At 41.2% G+C, this 20721-nt stretch overlaps 1 protein-coding gene and 1 pseudogene across 1 annotated transcript in view; one reads left to right on the forward strand and one right to left on the reverse strand.

Annotated features, from left to right (window-relative positions):
• The window catches only part of ltbp1 (latent transforming growth factor beta binding protein 1), a 131255-nt gene that overhangs the window by 84928 nt on the left and 25606 nt on the right, over nucleotides 1-20721 (reverse strand). Inside the window, exon 3 of the mRNA XM_085368952.1 lies at nucleotides 19547-19931. Coding sequence (XP_085225078.1) covers nucleotides 19547-19931 — 385 coding nt within the window. The remainder of the gene's footprint in view (nucleotides 1-19546; nucleotides 19932-20721) is intronic.
• Nucleotides 525-1317, forward strand: LOC146620417 (uncharacterized; annotated as a pseudogene).

A 20721-nucleotide genomic window follows, 5' to 3' on the forward strand; every position in this document is an offset into this window, starting at 1 on the left:
CAATGTTTGAGATCTCAAAAAAGACAGATTGGAAGGCTGCAGATTTGAACATGAGGACTTTCTGGTGTTAACAACATATAAAAAGAGGAATAATGATTATTTCTTTTCCACATGCATTCTTGCCGCAACCAAGTCACAAGAAACTGCCCCTGTCCAGAAAATCATCTCACACACTTCCATATCGAGCATTGGCTTAAAGTGGCTGAGTGCATCAGCATTTTTTTAGTCATGTTTGAAATGCCATGAAGTCTGGAGTTTTGACTTAATTTTGTAAAGTAATCAGATGTTTTATCTCTAGAAGTCTTTCAAGTTGCCCGTACAACCATTAAGATTAGTAGTCTTCTGGAGGTACTGGTCCGTGTGTGTGGGCTACCATCAACTACTGTAGCCAACCTTTACATGGAGGAGGTGGAAAGACACGCTCTTTGCTCTTTTAAAGGGACAGTACCTAGCCACATGTTGATGACACTTGGGTCAAAATCAAAACCCAAGAAGTAGAAGCCTACACTGCTCACATCAACTCTATGGATAAAAACATAAAGTTCACCAGGGAAGACACAAAGGATAACAGTTTGCCATTCCTGGACTGTGCCATGCGTATTCAAGAGAATGGAACCTAAACATTGAAGTTTACCGGAAGCCCCACACACACAGGGACCACCACCCTCTGGAACACAAACATGGAGTAATCAGGACCCTACAACACCGGGCAGAAAATGTTCCCTCTAAGCCTGAGGGGAAAAAGAGGGAACACTCACATGTAAAGGAAGCTCTTAAAACATGGACTTCCATCAAATCAACAAAGATGCACAGAAAAGAAGATCAGACACCAACTAGGAAGGGCCAGAAAGGCAAACGCAACAATATTGTCATCCCCTATGTGACAGGTTTATCACAGAAACTCTTCTCCAAGCACAACATCCCAGTGTACTCCAGACCCAGCCACACACTCAGACAAAAAATGGTTCATTCCAAGGACAAAGCTCCTAAACACAAACTTAATGTAGTGTATGCTGTACAGTGTAGCAAGGAATGCTCAGACCTCTACATTGGAGAGACCAGACAGCCACTTCATAAACACATGGCACAACATAGAAAGCCACCTCGACAGGACAAGACTCGGCGGTCCATCTGCATCTAAAGGACAAAGATCACTCTTTCGAGAATGCCAGTGTTCATATTTTGGACAGAGAAGACATTTGGTTTGAAAGAGGAGTGAAAGAAGCCATTTATTTCCAATATGAGCGACCATTTTTGAACAGAGGGCGGGGCTTACGACACCAACTGTCTGTCTTTATTCTGATGGACCAGACATGAGATCTGTAAGTGATTTGTCAGAGCATCCTCAATCCCAACACTTAACATACCAACAATTTGTCACGTCCCAATTAGGGCTGCCACAAACGATTATTTTGATAGTCGACTAGTCACCGATTATTTTTGCGATAGTCGACTAATCAGATCATCATCCATTGGACGTAAAACGTACAGCTTATTGCACCAGCAGCATCTGCTCTTATATAACTATCATTAGCTTACAGCTTTAAGTGTTTACGGTATGTGCTCACTAAAAATAAAGACAAGATGATAGTTTATTACATTTTAATGAAATTTGCAGATTCTTTCGGTGAAGTTTAATAAACTCCTTGCTATCTAAAATATAACGGGACACCGGAGTATATTCTCGAGAATCTCACACTTCTGATAATCAGTTGTTTATTCAGCTGTGTAAAAACTATAACTTTAATCTCAGCCAAACCGATTTACTCAGGAACAAATAAAATATTAAAAAAGCCAAACAATAACATTTTGAAGTTATCTAAGTGACTTATATATATTTAACCTGAGTAGCGACAGACGGCAGTGGGTTTGAAAACGATTTGCCGGGAGTCCGGTGCTCTCATGGGCTCCAGTGAGCCTTGCCCCCGGCTAGCTATCGAGCTAGTGGGCAACAGACGTCTCCGAAAATGTCGGGGCGCTTTTGAAAATATGTGGTGTCCTGATAAACTGAGCAGATATTTGAGGTTTACACAGCTACATTCTCACCTGAAAATATGTTAAACGTTTATTTTGTGACCCAGAAAGAATAATAAGAGTAATATTAAAACTAACTAGCTGCCGCCATTGTTGTAAACTGAGCTGGGCTGCGCTATGAATTCTGGGACACAGCTTCTTCTTCTTCTTCGGGGTTAACGGCAGCTGGCATCCTTGTACATGCAGTGCTGCCATCTTCTGTGTCAGGCCGTTATTACACTCTTAAATCCTTCTACTTATTCCTGCGTCTTTTGTGATCTTACAAAGCTTCAAATGACGCGTCGACTATTAAATCAGTCGTCGACGATTTTGATAGTCGACATAATCGTGACTAGTCGACTAATCGTGGCAGCCCTAGTCCCGATACGTCTCATAGTAACGCAAAAGGTAACCTTCCCTATGCTATGCTCCAGATTGTGGATGGAATCCAATAGAATGATGCTCCTGGCAGTAACACACGTTCCAGCCATGTATTCCAGCCCTAACCTTAACCACAACCTTAACCATATCAGATAGTTTTTTCCAAAGCGATTCATGATGAGAAAGCAAGATAAATTTACATGTGTAGATCCAAACAGTTCTCATGTTTCCAAACGTGTAACATACCGACGATTTGTCACATAGCGTCGGAATGTTACTTTTTGGCATGGGAACGTGTTGGATTTGTTGCTGTAATTATATTTTTTCAAACTGTGAAACAAATTGAATAACATTCATCCATCTAATGTTGGGTTTAGTGGTGGGGAACAACTTTTACTTTGTGCAGCACTCTCTCTGTGACTGTTTCACCCAGTCAGAGCAAGCAGCTTCCAAGAACCACTCGCTGAGTGGTCGGGTAATACACATTTTTATGTAGCAACTGAAGGTTGCCAGGCAGTCGATCGATCTAAGATAGCAATAATAATGACACAGAGCGAAATGTAAAAATAACATAAAAAATAGTACAGAATATTAAGCAATAACGGATAAATGAAAGGTTTTGCAGAAATTAAATTGCATTTGAACAAAAACAAAACTGTCATCAAAAAAGCAATTAAAAATAAAATAATTCTTATAAATTAAAATATGTAATATTATTAGTAATTATACAAAGTTTTGGATAACTCCTGTTGGTGGCTTTCAAAGAAAATGTCATTAATACAGTACACACAGCACATTATACTGTATGTGCAGAAGATTTAACACTAATGGAAAATGATATGTCCTTCTCCGGGACTGGAAAATGAGGGATACAAGGAGAGTGCATGGCCACAGAAAGAAGATGATAACATGGAGGGAGAGCCATTTGTCAACCAGACATATTTTCATCCCTTTCATATGATAGGCCTCCTGCCACAGTATAAATAAACAGAAAGTGATAGCCTTGTACATAGCTCAGCTATGACCCTGTAAAGTCTTAAATAGCTCTTCTGTTCAGATTATGCAGCAGGCTAATGCAGAACTGTACTGTAACTTTTCACACCTCATTGTATGAAATGTTTGCTTGTACGATGCAGTCATGAAAACATTTTGTGGTTGAAGGGTTACAATTATCTGTTAAGATAAATTTGTGTCTGTGTACTCACAGTGGACACAATAGCGTATGTAAAAAAGCTTTTGTGCATGCTTGTTTATATAAACTGACCAGCATCTAGTTTGTTATGGAGGTGACAGGTGTTGTAATCTAAATTGAGACAGGCAAGGGGAGCATATTTGACTTTGTTTACTGCTCACTCCCCTAAATGAAACCTATAAAAACATGTAACCTTTCAAATCTGCAGCCAAGAAAAGCACTGTGTGTGTAAAAAAGATTTGTGTGTGGACTTAGCCAAAAAAACCCTGCAAGTTACAAGTACGAATTTTGACCCTATTTCTCTTCCTTTCATCTGATTGGTCAATGTCATGTCAATCACAAATGTAACAATCCAATCAGAGAACAGATGGGTTTGGCTGTCGGAGGGGCGCTTTTTTGAGCTGCAGGTCCTTGAAGGGTAATACAGTTTGAAGCTAGAGGATCTCTATATAAATACCCGATAGAAGCTAGGTCCCCTAACTTTCAGCAGCTGTTGAAAGGAAAAAGTTGTGGTATATCAGTGGTTAGAAATACTTATTACTACTTATTACTTTAGGATTATTTTAACACAAAGTCAGGGCTGACCCGGGACCATTGCTGTGAGTCACAGTGCGCAGCATAAAAGTCCTTTCACATCCGACGCAGGATGTGCTGCTAATGCTAACTGCTAACTAAAAGCAAAGGATCCAGAATTTGTTGCTGGCTGCTGGGCTCTGTGGGTTTTTGCAGCAGCTCTACCTGTACTAGATGCACCTGCTCCTTGTCGTTTCTATCTCTGACTTTATGTCCTCTACAAGAGTTTCTCTTTTTTTGCTAGTTCTTCAAATGTTCAATAAAAACATGTATGCTAATTCGTAACGAAGAAAGCTTTGTAATGAAGACTGTCATTTCCAAAACACTGCCCCCCCCCCGCGGTCCGCAGCGCTGTTGAAAAGGCTGTGGAAGTCCCTGTATTAAACACATAGTCCTGTGACACAAAAATCACCAAACTTGGACGACCACAGACTGTTTTCCTTCGTGGTGATGAAGGAAAACGCTGGGTTGGCATGTAAAAGGGCATTTATTCCCTTCAAAGACCTACAAAGTACAAAATATTTATGACCACATTTTGAGCCCATAATTTTCATCCTGCCTCAAGAAAATATCATGACTGCATTCACTGGCAATGAGTGCAACAGTAAAATAAAGAAATTATTTAACAAATAAAAAAAAGACAAAAGTTTGGAGGGTGTCCAGTGATTGTTACAAAAGCCTGCTGGTCTTGAATATCAGATTGAACTATTTCCACACAAACAGATCGGTGAGTGAGGTGCGTACGTGTGTGTGCCTGTGTGTGCGTGCATGCATGTGTGTGTGTGAGTGCGCATTCATATCTTTGTGGGGACCAACAGCCCTTATGGGGACCAAAATCCTAGTGACTAACCTAATGGTTAGGTTTAGGGAAGGGGTTAGGCTTTTCATTTTTCATGGTTAGGGTTAGGGTAAACGGCTAGGGAAAGCATTATGTCCCCACAAGATATGAATAACCAACAAGTGTGTGTTTGTGTGTGAGACAGAGAGAGAGAGAGAGGAGGGAGGGCTGAATCTGTTCACTTTCGGCCTTCAATGCTGTGGCCACAATCACAATCCAGTGCCGACCTCCAGAACTAGCTGTCCAAGTCTTCCCCACAAGAACTGACATACTCTGGTCTACCGAAATGAACCCGCTGAACCTCACAAGTGCCCTCACACATACTAGTGAAGGCAGTCGGACTTCAAGGAGGGAAAGCAGCAATATCTACACTGAATAAGATCTGATAAGATCAGATCAGAGTTTCAGTAATAATCTGCAAAGACTGTTTAATGAACCCTGGCAGAAAGTACAAGACAGCAGTTGATAAATCAAGACCCGTATGCCAAATTTGGTCCTCTGTCAAAAGGATTCAGTTCCTCAATAACAGTAAAGGTTTCCACTATGATTGCTTTCACCACAACTTGCATTCTAAAAAAAATCTGCTTTCAGTTTTTCAGATTATATTTTTCCATTTGTATTCCCTAACTATGGCAGTACCATTTCTCTCTCTCTCTCTCTGCACTACATCCAACAACTTCTCTTTTGGACATGGTGGGTCTGCATGTACTTTGTAATGTGTACATGCCGCAGAAAACCTGCAAGTTTCACATGACTACATGATCAGAACTAAGAGAATTTTCCTCTGTTAGTCTCTAAAGAGCATGTGTGGGCTGTCAAATGACCACTAAATTAGTCCTAATGATCACAACAATGATTAAGAAAGGAAACCGATAGCTTATTCCCTTCAGTGCAGTTTTTCTAGAGTAGTGTGGTCACTTGACTTAATGAGCCAACACTTTGCTCAGGCACATTGTTAATGAAGGTTTTCATGAATAAATTATATAATTATATAGCGCTTTCCTACTCTACAACTTACCTCATTCATACAAGCACTTTTATTTGATGCGTAAGTGCTTTCTATCTAACATCCACACATATTCACACTCCGACTTTGGGTTTGGACATTTGGCATGCAGACTGGCGAAACCAGGGATCAGTTAGCAGATGACCTTCTATACCTCCTGGGCTACAGCCAAGCCAACTTTTCTAACATAGGTTATGAGGCTCCTAACACCATGGCTTGGTATTATTTTCACCTTGTGAGACTGTGTGTGCAACATCCTGGCAAAATGTGGTCCTGGATAGAGTTAGTGAAGCAGGGACTACTACAAAAATGGTTCTGGGTACTTTAACAGATATTTGCATGTTTATCCATTTGGACACATTTTGTCAACATCACTGCTCAAACAGGAAATCTCAGTCTTTATATGTGTTTGGTTAAAATTTATATATGTGGTCCAAGATCTCAAGTGTTCACGTTTTTTTATAAATTCCTGAAGTTCAAATTCAGTCAGTCTGAACCTGTGTTACATGTTTTAAATTGTTATGAAACTACAGTAGAAATGTAATGTTCTCAGTTGCAGTCACTCAAACTTCTATTTCTAAAGTGTAACTGTGTTCAGTTCTGGCATACTCAAAGGGTAGTGACTTGTCAGTTACACAGTGGACCAACTCTTAAGCGCGCTCTGTTTTATCGTCCTTTTGGACTCTAATAGGAACCATCATTTTAAAAAATGACCTACATGTTGTAAGATTAGCAATGAACTCACCTAAAATCTACTGGGGTCACTGATGAAGAGAGTGGAGCAGAAGGGTTTTTTCTTAGACTCCTATACAACCAGATTGTATAAATAAGAGTGCAGGTTTAAGGCACTTCCGCTTACTGAAATTTCCAGAACCGGAAACTACATCTATTAATCACACATAAACTGACTGAGGCTTTCACAGTACTAAATATGAAAGGTCTTAAAAAAACAGACACAACAAGCCCTGGCGCAGGGTGCCACCAGTGCATCGAGCCACCTGGGGGGCTCTTCAACTGGTGGGAGAGGCTATTACATCTTGCAGGAGGTCTCCTCTCTTCAGGAACTCTCTCTGCAGGAGGGGGAGATATAGGAGAGGTGGAGGAAGATCTCAGCCTGGGCGTCTATTGTCTTGTGTAGTCTGGAAGATGAGTGGATGACGGGGTGGGTGCAGTTTTCTCTGTGGTGGGGTCGGGTGGGCTGTCCCGGGCTCTGTGGGGCCAGGCGGCGCTGCCGAACTGGGCCCCGGTCTGGATGGGCCTGGGCCCCCTTTCCCTGGCGGGTCGCGGAGTATGGGGGTGCCTACTGGGGTCAGCAGGGGGAGCTGGCCCCAGGGAGGGGTCACTTGCCCCTCCCTTCCTTCCCTCTCCATCTCCAGCTGCCTCCCTCTTCCCGCTCCACCACAACCACCCACACATTCAAGGCCCATATTTAGCAAGTGAAAATAAAATAAAATAAAATAAACAATAAAAGGTGAATCAAATAGACCATTACGGCAAGGCTGGGATGGTCCATTTGGTAAATCCGTTGGGCATCTTTCTTCGCCTTTAGACAACAATTCTGATGGCAAAAGAGCCAAACGGGACAGGCAAAAAAACAAAGAAAAAAGAATTAAATGATTCAGGTCTTTACAAAAAGAATGAGGCAATACAGTGCCATTCACCAGCTAACGTTCCAACTGAAGGCATTCTAGACAAGCGCAATATTTTGAACAATTATAAGATGGATCCTATCTGTAAACATTTCTGTTTCCACTCCAATCTTAAAACCACTAGACATTTTTCAAAAATGGAGACTTTATGCACAACACACAGCCAACTGCTTTTTGTGCCATTTATGCTGTTTTCCTATTCATCATTAGAGGGACAAAAGAACAAATACATTCACAACATTCTTGTTAACTCATTACTGAAACATTGGTTGGGAAATTACATTCAACACATCCAAGCAGCATCAAAGCCAAAAAACAAATACTGTGAACTGCAGACGTGACCCAACAAGATTTCCATGTACGCTGGACAAATTTGTATCTTTTTGAAACAAATTTTCTAACACAAGGCTTCTAACGCTTTAGCTTGGTATTAGGTTTTTGGATACAGGACTGGATTATATACTGATTATATACCATCTGGCCGGGGATTTTAGGTTTGCATGTTCTAAGTAGGCTAGACAGAGGATGAGAGTGGGGCACGGTGGGAATGCTGCTACACAAGTAATCCCAAAAGGAGGGTTTACATGAAGAGGATGTGGGACAATTCGATACCCAAAAGCAAAAAAACTAGTAGCTAGGTGTTTCTACATTTAAACGAAGCAACTGCTAGCTCAACTAGAGATTGATGAGGTACAACATAAATGCTAAAGCAAAAGGGAGTTTGGACATCAGGTCAGGGGGGAGATACCATCATCCTCACCATCGAAGATTGAGTACCATGCCCCATGAACAACTGGTGCGTTGAAGACATTGAATGTGAAAGCCCTCGGTAAGTGTAAAGATGTGAATGTAGCATTATGGACAAACCCTACTGCTACCAAGACGGAAAGCAGCCAACTCATCTACATTACAGCAGCAGTGATCACTGAGATGTTTGGCTACAAGATGAACAGCCACAAGGAGCCGTACCCTCCATGGACACGGAGACTAGAGGCCAAGATCAAGTTAGCACAGTGGGAATTTAGCCAACTATCGGAGCTGCAAAAACACATGATCAGAAAAGGGATGCCAGCTTGGCCAGCTTATTTTCCCAAAGGCACTAATCAGGGCAGCACAAGAACTAGCTCATAGCTAATATTGCATACTCCCTGTATATTATCACTGTGACAGTGTTGCAACTACTTGCACTTTAAATTCTAATTACACCCACACATAAACTACAAGTGCTACAAAGCACTTGTTTTACTAATTTATTACTTTCTTTTTAGTTGTGTGAGGAGAACCTGCAAAGTAAGAGTTTCATTGCTCTGCATAACCATCTGTGTTTTGGCATGTACATGACAATAAACTTCTCGAATCTTGATAGATAAATATATAGGGGACTATTTTTTCTTTTGCCAGGTTGAGGATGGGATTTTGGGGTGTAGGTCAGAGCATGGAGAGCTAAGGAGGGGAAGGGCTTCAGATTTAGGCGGAGCAATGTGCAGAGGCTGCAAGTTTGGTGATGTGGACGTGATGATAAACTCTATACAATAATTATTTAAAATGTGTTTCTTGCATTTCTGTAGCCAGCTGTAAGGTCAGTTTTCCAATTCAGGCAATCACCTGAAATTTAAAACTGACCTGTTTTTATTTTGTCATTATTTTAGTGCAATTAATCCTGATGTTATCCAAAAGTTATTTTCAACCTTTCAGAACGTTCTTATTCTATTTTTTTTAGATGTGTTAGTTGTCACGTTATTTGTTGTACCCTTTGTTTATCAGTTTTGATTAGAAATTATGCCTTTGCCATTATTCCTACTGTTGCAGGAGCGGTTAAAATGACCACTTCTGGAGATTTTGGAACACTAGCAGTTCTAGTGATAAGGTCTCTTGTAAATCTGAGCTTACGTTAAGTGTTTTACTTTTCTCTGTTTTTGACAGAGGCAAATGGCATACCCCCAAAACAACATAACAATCCATGTAATAATCCAGGTTGTGTATCAGTTAAAAAATGTGTAGATATGTGTAGATAAATTTGGTCAGCATTGTTGTAGAAAAAAATATTAATTATCTGTATTCCACACAAATGACCTAACAAGGAATGGGGAATTAATACTATATTTTGTATTGTACTCTATGACATAACCACTCTACTGCTTGAACCAAAAGGAGAATAGGTCCTTGTGAGAGATAAATGCTTTCTGCAAATCAAGAACAGCTTTCGAGGACACAGGTCTGGTAGCAATTATGTGTGCCTGTGCAGGACATTAAACAAAAAACTCCTCTTAACGTTTTGCAGAGTGCATCTTAAACACTGCACACAAAATGTGTTCATTAACATACTAGAAATATTCATCTTCTAACATGCCAACATTAAGCGGACACGCTGGTCATTCTGGACATTTCCATCAACATTTTGCTGTAACACAAACCTGAAAAGGGGAAAATTGTTTTAAATCTACTTTCAACAATTGGACCAGACAAGGCATCGGGGCAGTTTTTATCGTGTCTGATGCGACTGCACTTTCTCCAGTCATCTGCTATAGTGACAGGCAAACCAAACCCAAGTCTTACCCACAGCTTTAGTTAATGGCATTTCAAGTCCACATATGAAAGTGCCGGCAGAAATTTTACCTATTATTACACTGACTGCTGGAGAAGGAGAGTACTGGCCATCCAAACTGCAATAACACAGTCTTCACAGTAAGCAATCCATGTTTGGAAAAACACACTGAACAGTCCATGTGTTTGTATCAGCAATACAGTTTGTTTGCAGGCCTTATCATTAACCATATCAAGGATTTCTACTAATCATCAGCAGATTATATTCGTTAGTATCTCCCGGACTCCAACTATGAGAAGTTACAAAGGAAAAAAAGCAACGGTGTCCATTGATACTTTATATCAAGACTCTCCATGCGCTCAACAATATTCCAGATGTGGAAAACAACATTGTTAGAGGCATGGGCGTGTTGCCAAGTGGGTCACTCTTGAAGTTGAAACATGGAAAAGTTGTGCAACAATCTCCTGGCATCACTTCTAAAATAGGTGAAAATAAAGCCAGAGCTGCCTTCAAATGAAACGTGAGTTTCTGACAAACGTAATGTGAAATCTTTAGAATATTTCCACTTTCAAGGTCACTGACAGCACGAGACGTTAGCCTCAACTTTAACAACACTCTAGTTTTCACACAGTCATGCTCATCCTGTACATTCCACAACATACCCACTCAACATCGCGCCTTAGACACTAGGAGGGGGGGGGCATCTTCCTGCACCACTGTTTCTCATACCCTGTCTGGGACGGGGGTCTGCAGAAAGTTTGTCCTGGGCTTTGGCATCGTCCCGGTTTGCTGCTGGTTCAGGACGGCTTATGCTCGCTGGATGCTTCTGCCCCTCCCAGGGATGTGGGTTGCTTGTTGAGGTTGGGTGTTGTCGTGTGGTCGTTGGCCCTTTCTCTCGGTGGATTCAGGTGGCTTGGACCTCCTCCTTGTCGAAAGGGGGCTCTGCAGGACGCCTGGTGATTCGTGGGTGCCTGGGCCCCTGGGAGCCTGTTCTTGACTCGCACCGGGGTGGTCAGTATCTAGTGGAGTTTACTGCATTTCACCTTTGGTAATGTCGATTCTCACCCCATGTAGGGCGTCCCTCCCTCTCCTGCTTGGATGAATATGCAGATGTTACAGAGATGTACGGACTCAGATCTTCGGTACTCTTGGGGGCTGCAGATGGTACGGTTGTCCTGGTTCCATCTCTTTCTGCCTCTGGCTCTGGGGGACAGATATTGCGGCTTCCCACCCTGTTTATCAAGTATGTTTGTGACAAAGACACATACAGAAACACTGACTCTCAATCTCTCACTCACATCCACACTCACACAACAAGTGAAAGGTGGGACCCAAATGCAGACACGGTAGGAGACGGAACTGAGTTTTAAACAAAAGGCGAGCCATTTATTTGGCTGACAAAACATGAACACAAAAACAAAGCAAGAGTGAACAGGGCAAATCCTAACCTGAAACCCAAACTGGGAAATAACTAAACAATTATGAAAACTCTGACGAGAGACACTGATATGAAACTGAACAGGTACATGCGACTATGGAACTATGAAATAAACCAAACATAAACATAAACCTGATCAGTACAAAGAACTCTGAGACATGACATGGCTAGACATGAAAGCAAACAGACAACCTGACAAAGACTGAAAGAAAACACACAGACTAAATACACACAGGAGGTGTGTGGGGAAACAGCTGACTAGAATGACATTATGACACCATGGGGAAAGGTAACAATAAGCACAATGAAAGACTTTCAAAATAAAGCAGGAACATAACGGGACGCAGACATGACACATGACAGGTTAAGACACATGAACCAACAAGGGACTAGGGATGGGTACCGGTATCCGGTGCCATGATGGCACCGGTTCTGACATAAACGGTAGTAACCAGACCGAAAAGCAGCGCACATTTCGGTGCTTTATTTCTGTGCTTTTTTTTCCTGAGCTGTGATACACTTTAGATTCTAGCCAATCATTTTACGTTTCCGAGGATAGTAGGCGGGGCCAGGTACGTGCGTTCTTTTAGAGCAGAGCTACAGATTAAAAATGACCAAGGCAAAGCGGTCAAAAGTCTGGCTGTACTTCACAGCAAAATATGCAAACTCAGCAGCCTGCAACAAGTGCTTTAAGCTGATACTGTGATACTGTCAAAGGAGGTAACACCTCAAATCTGATGAAACACCTGGCGACGCATAGCGTTTTTTTTAAAAGCCGAGAAATGCGCCGTATTTGATAGCTTGTTGTGAGACCTCACACCGAGCACATCTACTGCGGGTGGGTTGTCTGTTATCGGACCCGGAGTTAGCAACATCCCCCAAAAACACAAAGAGGAGAGTCCTGGCCCCTAGCCCTGCCAGTGTAGCAGAAATGATGACAGATGATGATGGCAGCAGCAGCCGTTCTTCTCTGCGTGAGTAGCTTCATGTTGTTCGTGTGTAATTTACGTTGAGTAGGCTAACCACGTTATTACATTAATGCATGTAAGGTGAACTAGCAAACATCATCATAGCAACATGCGGCTGTCTTCTTGTTTGATGGCAGATACTCCCTTCACCCTGGCCAAAAAGGCTAAAATGACCAAAGAAAAAGTGGAAAACAGTTAAACATGAGAGGTTTTTGGACAAAGTTTGTGTTTTTTCCATTGTTTAAGCACTGCTTCCAGCTAAGAGTGATACCATATATGCCCCATAGCTGCAGAAAAGGCTAACATTGTTATCTTTTTACAAAAAAAACAGCTGAACATGAGAGGATTTTGGACCAATTTTGTGTTCTCCATTCTTTAAGCACCGGTTTGAGCACCGGTTTGAGCACTGTTTAAGCACCAGCACTGTTTCAAAAGTACCAGTTTGGCACCGGTATCGGATAAAACCTAAACGATACCCATTCCTACAAGGGACACAGGGGTGATGACATAAAGGGATCTAATAAACAAAGAACTCAAACCGAACAACCTTGGAGCTTAAGATGACTAAATAAAGTTAAACAATGAATATCACAATACACAGTGTTGGGAAGGTTACTTTTAAACTGTATTCCACTACAGATTACAGAATACAGAATACATGCCCTAAAATGTATTTTGTAACGTATTCCGTTCCTTACTCAATGAGAGTAACATATTCTGAATACTTTGGATTGCTTAATATATTATCATGCTTTTTACAACTACATGAATGTACTATTGCTGTGTGATTTATTACTATTACTGAAGGCTACTTGCTATACCAATACCAACTAGATTTTTAAATCTTAATATAAAATGAGTAACAGTAGGGTGGACGGCTGCACTTTTAGCAGCAATCTCATATAGGAAACTATTCCGTACGTATACAGGGTGGGCCATTTATATGGATACACCGTAATAAAATGGGAATGGTTGGTGATATTAAAGCCCTGTTTGTGGCACATTAGTATATGTGAGGGGGCAAACTCCTCAAGATGGGTGGTGACCATGGTGGCCATTTAGAAGTCGGCCATCTTGGATACAACTTTTTTTTTTTTTTTTTTTTTCCCAATAGGAAGAGGGCCATGTGACACATCAAACTTATTGGTAATGTCACAAGAAAAACAATGGTGTGCTTGGTTTCAACGTAACTTTATTCTTTCATGAGTTATTTACAAGTTTCTCTTTGTTCACAGCCATTGACATGTCGAAGAGGTTAACATGTGAAGAGCGGATCGAAATTGTGTTGATATCTGGTGAACGCAGTAACCGGGTCATTGCAGAAGATTTCAATGCAAGACACCCTACGAGACCTCCCATCTCCCACGCTACAGTCAGCAAACTGCTTGCTAAGTTTCAGGAAACTGGTTTAGTGTTGAATTTGCCAAAATGTGGACGGAAGAAAACTGTCACTAATGAAGAAACATCAGTGGCTGTCCTAGCTTCACTCAGCAAGAGCCCACAGCATAGCACTCGCCGCATGTCACTGGAGAGTGGCATTAGTCGAACATCCCTTCGGAGGATATTGGCTACTCACAAATGGCACCCTTACAAACTCCAGCTGCTGCAGCATCTCAACGAGGATGACCCAGATCAGCGCACAGAATTTGCAGAATGGGCAAAACAAAAAGGTCTCCCGATCTGACCCCCTTAGACTTTCATCTTTGGGGTCATCTGAAGGCAATTGTCTATGGTGTGAAGATACGAGATGTGCAGCATCTGAAACTACAGATACTGGATGCCTGTGCTGGCATTTCTCCTGCGGTGTTGCTATCAGTGTGTGAAGAGTGGGAGAAGAGGGTTGCATTGACAATCCAACACAATGGGCAGCACATTGAACACATTTTATAAGTGGTCAGAAACTTGTAAATAACTCATGAAAGAATAAAGTTACATTGAAACCAAGCACACCATTGTTTTTCTTGTGACATTACCAATAAGTTTGATGTGTCACATGGCCCTCTTCCTATTGAAAAAACAAAAAAAAAGGTTGTATCCAAGATGGCCGACTTCTAAATGGCCACCATGGTCACCACCCATCTTGAGGAGTTTGCCCCCTCACATATACTAATGTGCCACAAACAGGACTTTAATATCACCAACCATTCCCATTTTATCACGGTGTATCCATATAAATGGCCCACCCTGTATAAAACAGCTCTACAGCTCCGAACCGTAATAAAGGGACCTCTGGCTAATACGTTGGTTCCCTGTCGGGCTTGTCGCCAAAAACTAGTTTTACTTTGTTGTCTGTGTCAACTGTGCTTGCGAGAGACAGAGAGAGGCATTGAAAGGCTGCTCAAACAGAACTTATTGGTTCGGAGGAAAAAACGAACACAGTGTACAGTCGAGTCTTAGTAGCTTACTTACAACTGGGCTCGTCAGGCACTCTTTTTGGCTGCAGTGGTTATTATTATATTTACATGCTTCCATCTCCCGTTTCTGGTCGGTGACAGCTCGTACTTTTCCACTCTTTTTTCTCCCTCATTTGCGCTCACAGACACATAACGGGTATGGCAGTCCATTCTCCCTGCAGCACAGACTACACTGCCCATGAAGCTACATTCTTTAGGGCTATGCCTGTAACACTTTGCCTATTGCCTTCATATTAAATAATTTTTTGAATAATAATTTTTCAAAATATTTCTTCACGTCATTATGCGGAGGTAGAAGTGACATGGGCCGCGAGATTGAGACCCAGGCATTAGAGCCTCTTAATGCGTGTTGTTTGTTTCCACCGGCGTGGAATTACCAAAAATAGAGAGGGAACAGCCTAACATATGAAACAGGAAGAGACCGCTGTATAATCCATCTATTTCAACAAAGTAACTGTATTCTGAATACCACCTTTTTAAACGGTAACTTTAAGGGAATACAGTTACTAATATTTTGTATTTTAAATATGTAACGCCGGTACATGTATTCCATTACTCCCCAACACTGACAATACAGGGAAACTCAAAACACCGGTCAGACGACCCAGGACTGTGACAGTATCTGTATTTTTGTGTTCCTTGTATATTTGTTTTTTCTTACAGGTGCGGCAGTAGGCAATACATTGTGAATTTCTATTTGTACTCTATCCTTTTATTATATTTCACCCTATTCCCCCTCCTTTTTCCCCTGTCTGTCCTGTCTTTTACACTGTAATACTATAACACGTAATAAGCAAAAGAACACAAAACACAAAAGGATAAAGAAAAATATGTTCAGCACAACAATGCATTCAGATAATAATTCTGATTGCAAAAGCTGCCAGACAGGACAGGATTCTAAACAATGAAATCCTTCAATGTGCAAATCAAACAAACATGTAGGACTGCCTTTTTCATATTGCTTAAATCAGACACATTCAATCTCAGAGTGACACTGAAAAACTATTTCATGCATTTATAACTTTTAGGCTGGACTACTGTAATTCAAGATGCTCTAAAACTTCCTGAAAAGCATTCAGCTGATCAAGAATGCTGACAGGGACTAGAAGAAGGGACCATATTTCATATATTTCATCTTCACTGGCAAAGCTTGTGGTTAGGGCTGGATGAAGTGTCCCTGAGACCTTTTATTAGTTATGCTGCTGGAGGTTTTCCATGATACACTGAGCATTACCTCTTTTGTCTCTCCTACATCACTATTAGTAATTACTAAAGTGTCTCCAACAGTTTGTCTTTTTCTCTCTTTTCTTCCCCTTACTCCTAACCGGTCATGGCAGATGGCTTCCCCTCCCCTCTGACATCACACAGGCCACACACAGCCCACTTTAATGTTAACTCTCTTTTCTATCGCTATACATGAATATAACTGCACATTTAATCCCAGAGATATCTTAACATAAGAAAAAGAAAAGCAATTACAACAGCATGTTGTTTTTCTACACAATAGAAAATTCTAATTATAGGATTAAGAAGCTGATTAAATGCTCGCGATTTGCTCAAAATGGTCCTGAAGGGAACATACCGGAGAAAGGTCCAGCTCTTCATTATGATGCTACACAGAGTTAAACAATTCCAGATGCTCAACAGAAACTTTTTGTTGAGTTTTTTTGCCTGCAGCAAATATTACAGTTTGCTCAAACTGCTGTGATTAGATGTATTTGTATTGGATTGGATTTCATTTTGTTTTAGTTCTCAAAATTTCCATGTTTATTGCTGTACATTTCATAGACAGTCTTCAATGTGCAGCTGATCTAATGAAGCCCCGAAAGGCTTCAGTCATAAATTATCAGTATAAACAATGTTGTACGTGCAAACAAATTAAAAACCTCTATCAAATCCATCAGTGCTTCTTTATTCCAAAACCTTTAAAGGTGACATTTTCCATTTCGAGGACACAGGTCTGGTAGCAATTAAACGGATAGCTTTCCTCACAATCAAATGCTTTAAAATTCTTTTCTTTAAATCTCTATTGATCCTGCATATCATGCAAATACACACACACGGCAATATCCACCTTGAAGTGGTATAAACAATGTTTTGACCAGACAAGACTACTGCTGAAATAAATCTACTTCAACCACTCCTAAAGAGGATAGCAATCATCCCAAAATGGAACTCTGTTATGAATAACAGAATAAAAGACAGAATTTTTCTTTTATTCTGAATAAAAGTATAAAAGACAAATCTCATTGTTGATGCACACATACATGGTTTTTTCACTAATATCAGCAAGATTAATGTATTTCAGTAGGTTCAATGTTTTGTGTCAGTAGCATGTCTTCTGTCGAGACTCTTCAGAGAAGATGTATTGACCTGGCAACCAAGAAAAGGAAAAAAGCTTTGGAAAAAAATGGCAACTGCTGTACAAAACTCCACAAAAGGAAGAATGACTCTTCCTTTACAGGGAGTGCAGAATTATTAGGCAAATGAGTATTTTGTCCACATCATCCTCTTCATGCATGTTGTCTTACTCCAAGCTGTAGAGGCTCGAAAGCCTACTACCAATTAAGCATATTAGGTGATGTGCATCTCTGTAATGAGAAGGGGTGTGGTCTAATGACATCAACACCCTATATCAGGTGTGCATAATTATTAGGCAACGTCCTTTCCTTTGGCAAAATGGGTCAAAAGAAGGACTTGACAGGCTCAGAAAAGTCAAAAATAGTGAGATATCTTGCAGAGGGATGCAGCAGTCTCAAAATTGCAAAGCGTCTGAAGCGTGATCATCGAACAATCAAGCGTTTCATTCAAAATACTCAACAGGGTCGCAAGAAGCGTGTGGAAAAACCAAGGCGCAAAATAACTGCCCATGAACTGAGAAAGGTCAAGCGTGCAGCTGCCAAGATGCCACTTGCCACCAGTTTGGCCATATTTCAGAGCTGCAACATCACTGGAGTGCCCAAAAGCACAAGGTGTGCAATACTCAGAGACATGGCCAAGGTAAGAAAGGCTGAAAGACGCTGAACAGGACACACAAGCTGAAACGTCAAGACTGGGCCAAGAAATATCTCAAGACTGGTTTTTCTAAGGTTTTATGGACTGATGAAATGAGAGTGAGTCTTGATGGGCCAGATGGATGGGCCCGTGGCTGGATTGGTAAAGGGCAGAGAGCTCCAGTCCGACTCAGACGCCAGCAAGGTGGAGGTGGCGTACTGGTTTGGGCTGGTATCATCAAAGATGAGCTTGTGGGGCCTTTTCGGGTTGAGGATGGAGTCAAGCTCAACTCCCAGTCCTACTGCCAGTTTCTGGAAGACACCTTCTTCAAGCAGTGGTACAGGAAGAAGTCTGCATCCTTCAAGAAAAACATGATTTTCATGCAGGACAATGCTCCATCACACGCGTCCAAGTACTCCACAGCGTGGCTGGCAAGAAAGGGTATAAAAGAAGAAAAACTAATGACATGGCCTCCTTGTTCACCTGATCTGAACCCCATTGAGAACCTGTGGTCCATCATCAAATGTGAGATTTACAAGGAGGGAAAACAGTACACCTCTCTGAACAGTGTCTGGGAGGCTGTGGTTGCTGCTGCACGCAATGTTGATGGTGAACAGATCAAAACTCTGACAGAATCCATGGATGGCAGGCTTTTGAGTGTCCTTGCAAAGAAAGGTGGCTATATTGGTCGCTGATTTGTTTTTGTTTTGTTTTTGAATGTCAGAAATGTATATTTGTGAATGTGGAGATGTTATATTGGTTTCACTGGTGAAAATAAATCATTGAAATGGGTATATATTTGTTTTTTGTTAAGTTGCCTAATAATTATGCACAGTAATAGTCACCTGCACACACAGATATCCCCCTAAAATAGCTAAAACTAAAAACAAACTAAAAACTAATTCCACAAACATTCAGCTTTGATATTAATGAGTTTTTTGGGTTCATTGAGAACATGGTTGTTGTTCAATAATAAAATTATTCCTCAAAAATACAACTTGCCTAATAATTCTGCACTCCCTGTATACCACCAACTGGTGGAGGTATAGCATCTACATAAGATAGGAGGAGAACATCCGTTTTTGGAAAACTTGTAACCTGTAAGTACAAACTGAGTATCATTTAATCATCGCCACCTACCTGACTGTTCTTGCTGAAACCTTGATGACCACAGAGTACATGTCTACTTTCTGAAGGATAACACCCCATGTAACAAAGCTCAGACTGATTTTATAATATAAATTTACTAAATGGCCTCCATAATCAGCAGAGCTCAATCCAACAGAAGATCTCTGGGATGTGATGAGAGAATTTCATCATGAAAATGCTGCCTACAAATCTGACACAAATGCATAAATGCATTTTTGGTTTTGTTATTTTTTTTTATGTGGTTTATGACTTCCAGAAGCTTGTCTATCACAGGAGCTATATGTGGGAAACAAATTAATGTTTATTACCAAAGCAAATTAGGGATGTGGCGGTGTGAAGACGTTTCATGGAAAAATGTATTGAAAGATTGAATCAAAGATACTTACTGCTGTTGGATGTGTTGCTGTATGTAATGTGGCCGCACAAACTGCGGGGCTGGCTTGACAGTTAGTTTCATCTGGCCCATGTTGTTAGATGGAGAGGGGCCAGAGCCATAACCATTAGGAGGCACTTGCTGAGGTATTGGCCGCTGGGGTACCACACTGTGTACATTGGTGTTGCCAGAAGTGTGTCCATTAGTATGACCAGTGGTGTGCCCGCTTGTGTGACCAGTGTTGTGCCCGTTGGTGGGTCCGTTCCCAGGCCGCGGTGGAAAGGAGTGTGTGGGTACAGTCTTCTGTTCGCATGCCTTCCCCTCTGAGCCAGGTTTGCAGACACAGTGCTGAGGCCTGAGGCACATTCCTCCATTATGGCACTGAGGGATGCAGTTGGCTAGGACACCACATGAAGTCCAGGGTACAGAGAAAGAGGAAAACAGAAAGACAGATTGAGAATAAGTGATGATAGAAAGATGTCACCCATACAAAAAAGGAACATCAAAGCATATGGATATAACAGACTTGGATTTTCTTCATTTTAAATGTACTTCTATTGTTCAGAGATTCTGTAAAGCATTTAAACGTCTCTGCTCAGTGTTAGTATAGACAGCGGTTACACATGGCAAACGGTTCAGTTAGAGCTGCCTTTTGTCTTAATTATATATTCTCAGAGTTTTTACAGCAATTTATGAATCCAGTTAGAAAAAATAATTCCAGAACCAATGTATTTATTATTATGCACGCAGCTGCTATAGGAGACCCAAAACATCACCCCTACAGCAGGACTGGTGAACAGGTCATTACATATCTATTCTGACAACGCATTGAGGGGCACAGTTTGACACAGCAGTCCAGGAGTGTACGCTGAAATGTTTTTGTTCCTCTCTTTTAGTCTCTTTATAATTAAGCAAATGTATCCTTGCTTGCTTGCTTGCAAATGTATCCCCCCAAATTATTTTTATTTGACCCATTATTTCTTTATTTAGCCTATGCTTTGCCTTAAGATGGACTCTCAGTTCATAAACTGTCTGAAACAAGTCATCTTATGACTCTTACCCTGTCATGAAGCATGGGCCTGAGAAACACAGGACAGTTAACTCAAAATGCACCTTTTAATAAAGTTGTGGAAACAGTCCAAGAAGTACAAAACCCACAAGGCAAAGGAACCCAGGCTTTACCGGGAA

Source organism: Diplotaxodon limnothrissa, linkage group LG13 (assembly GCF_057381915.1).
Source record: "Diplotaxodon limnothrissa isolate DT_005_m linkage group LG13, D_limnothrissa_male_GT1.1, whole genome shotgun sequence".
NCBI lineage: Eukaryota > Metazoa > Chordata > Actinopteri > Cichliformes > Cichlidae > Diplotaxodon > Diplotaxodon limnothrissa.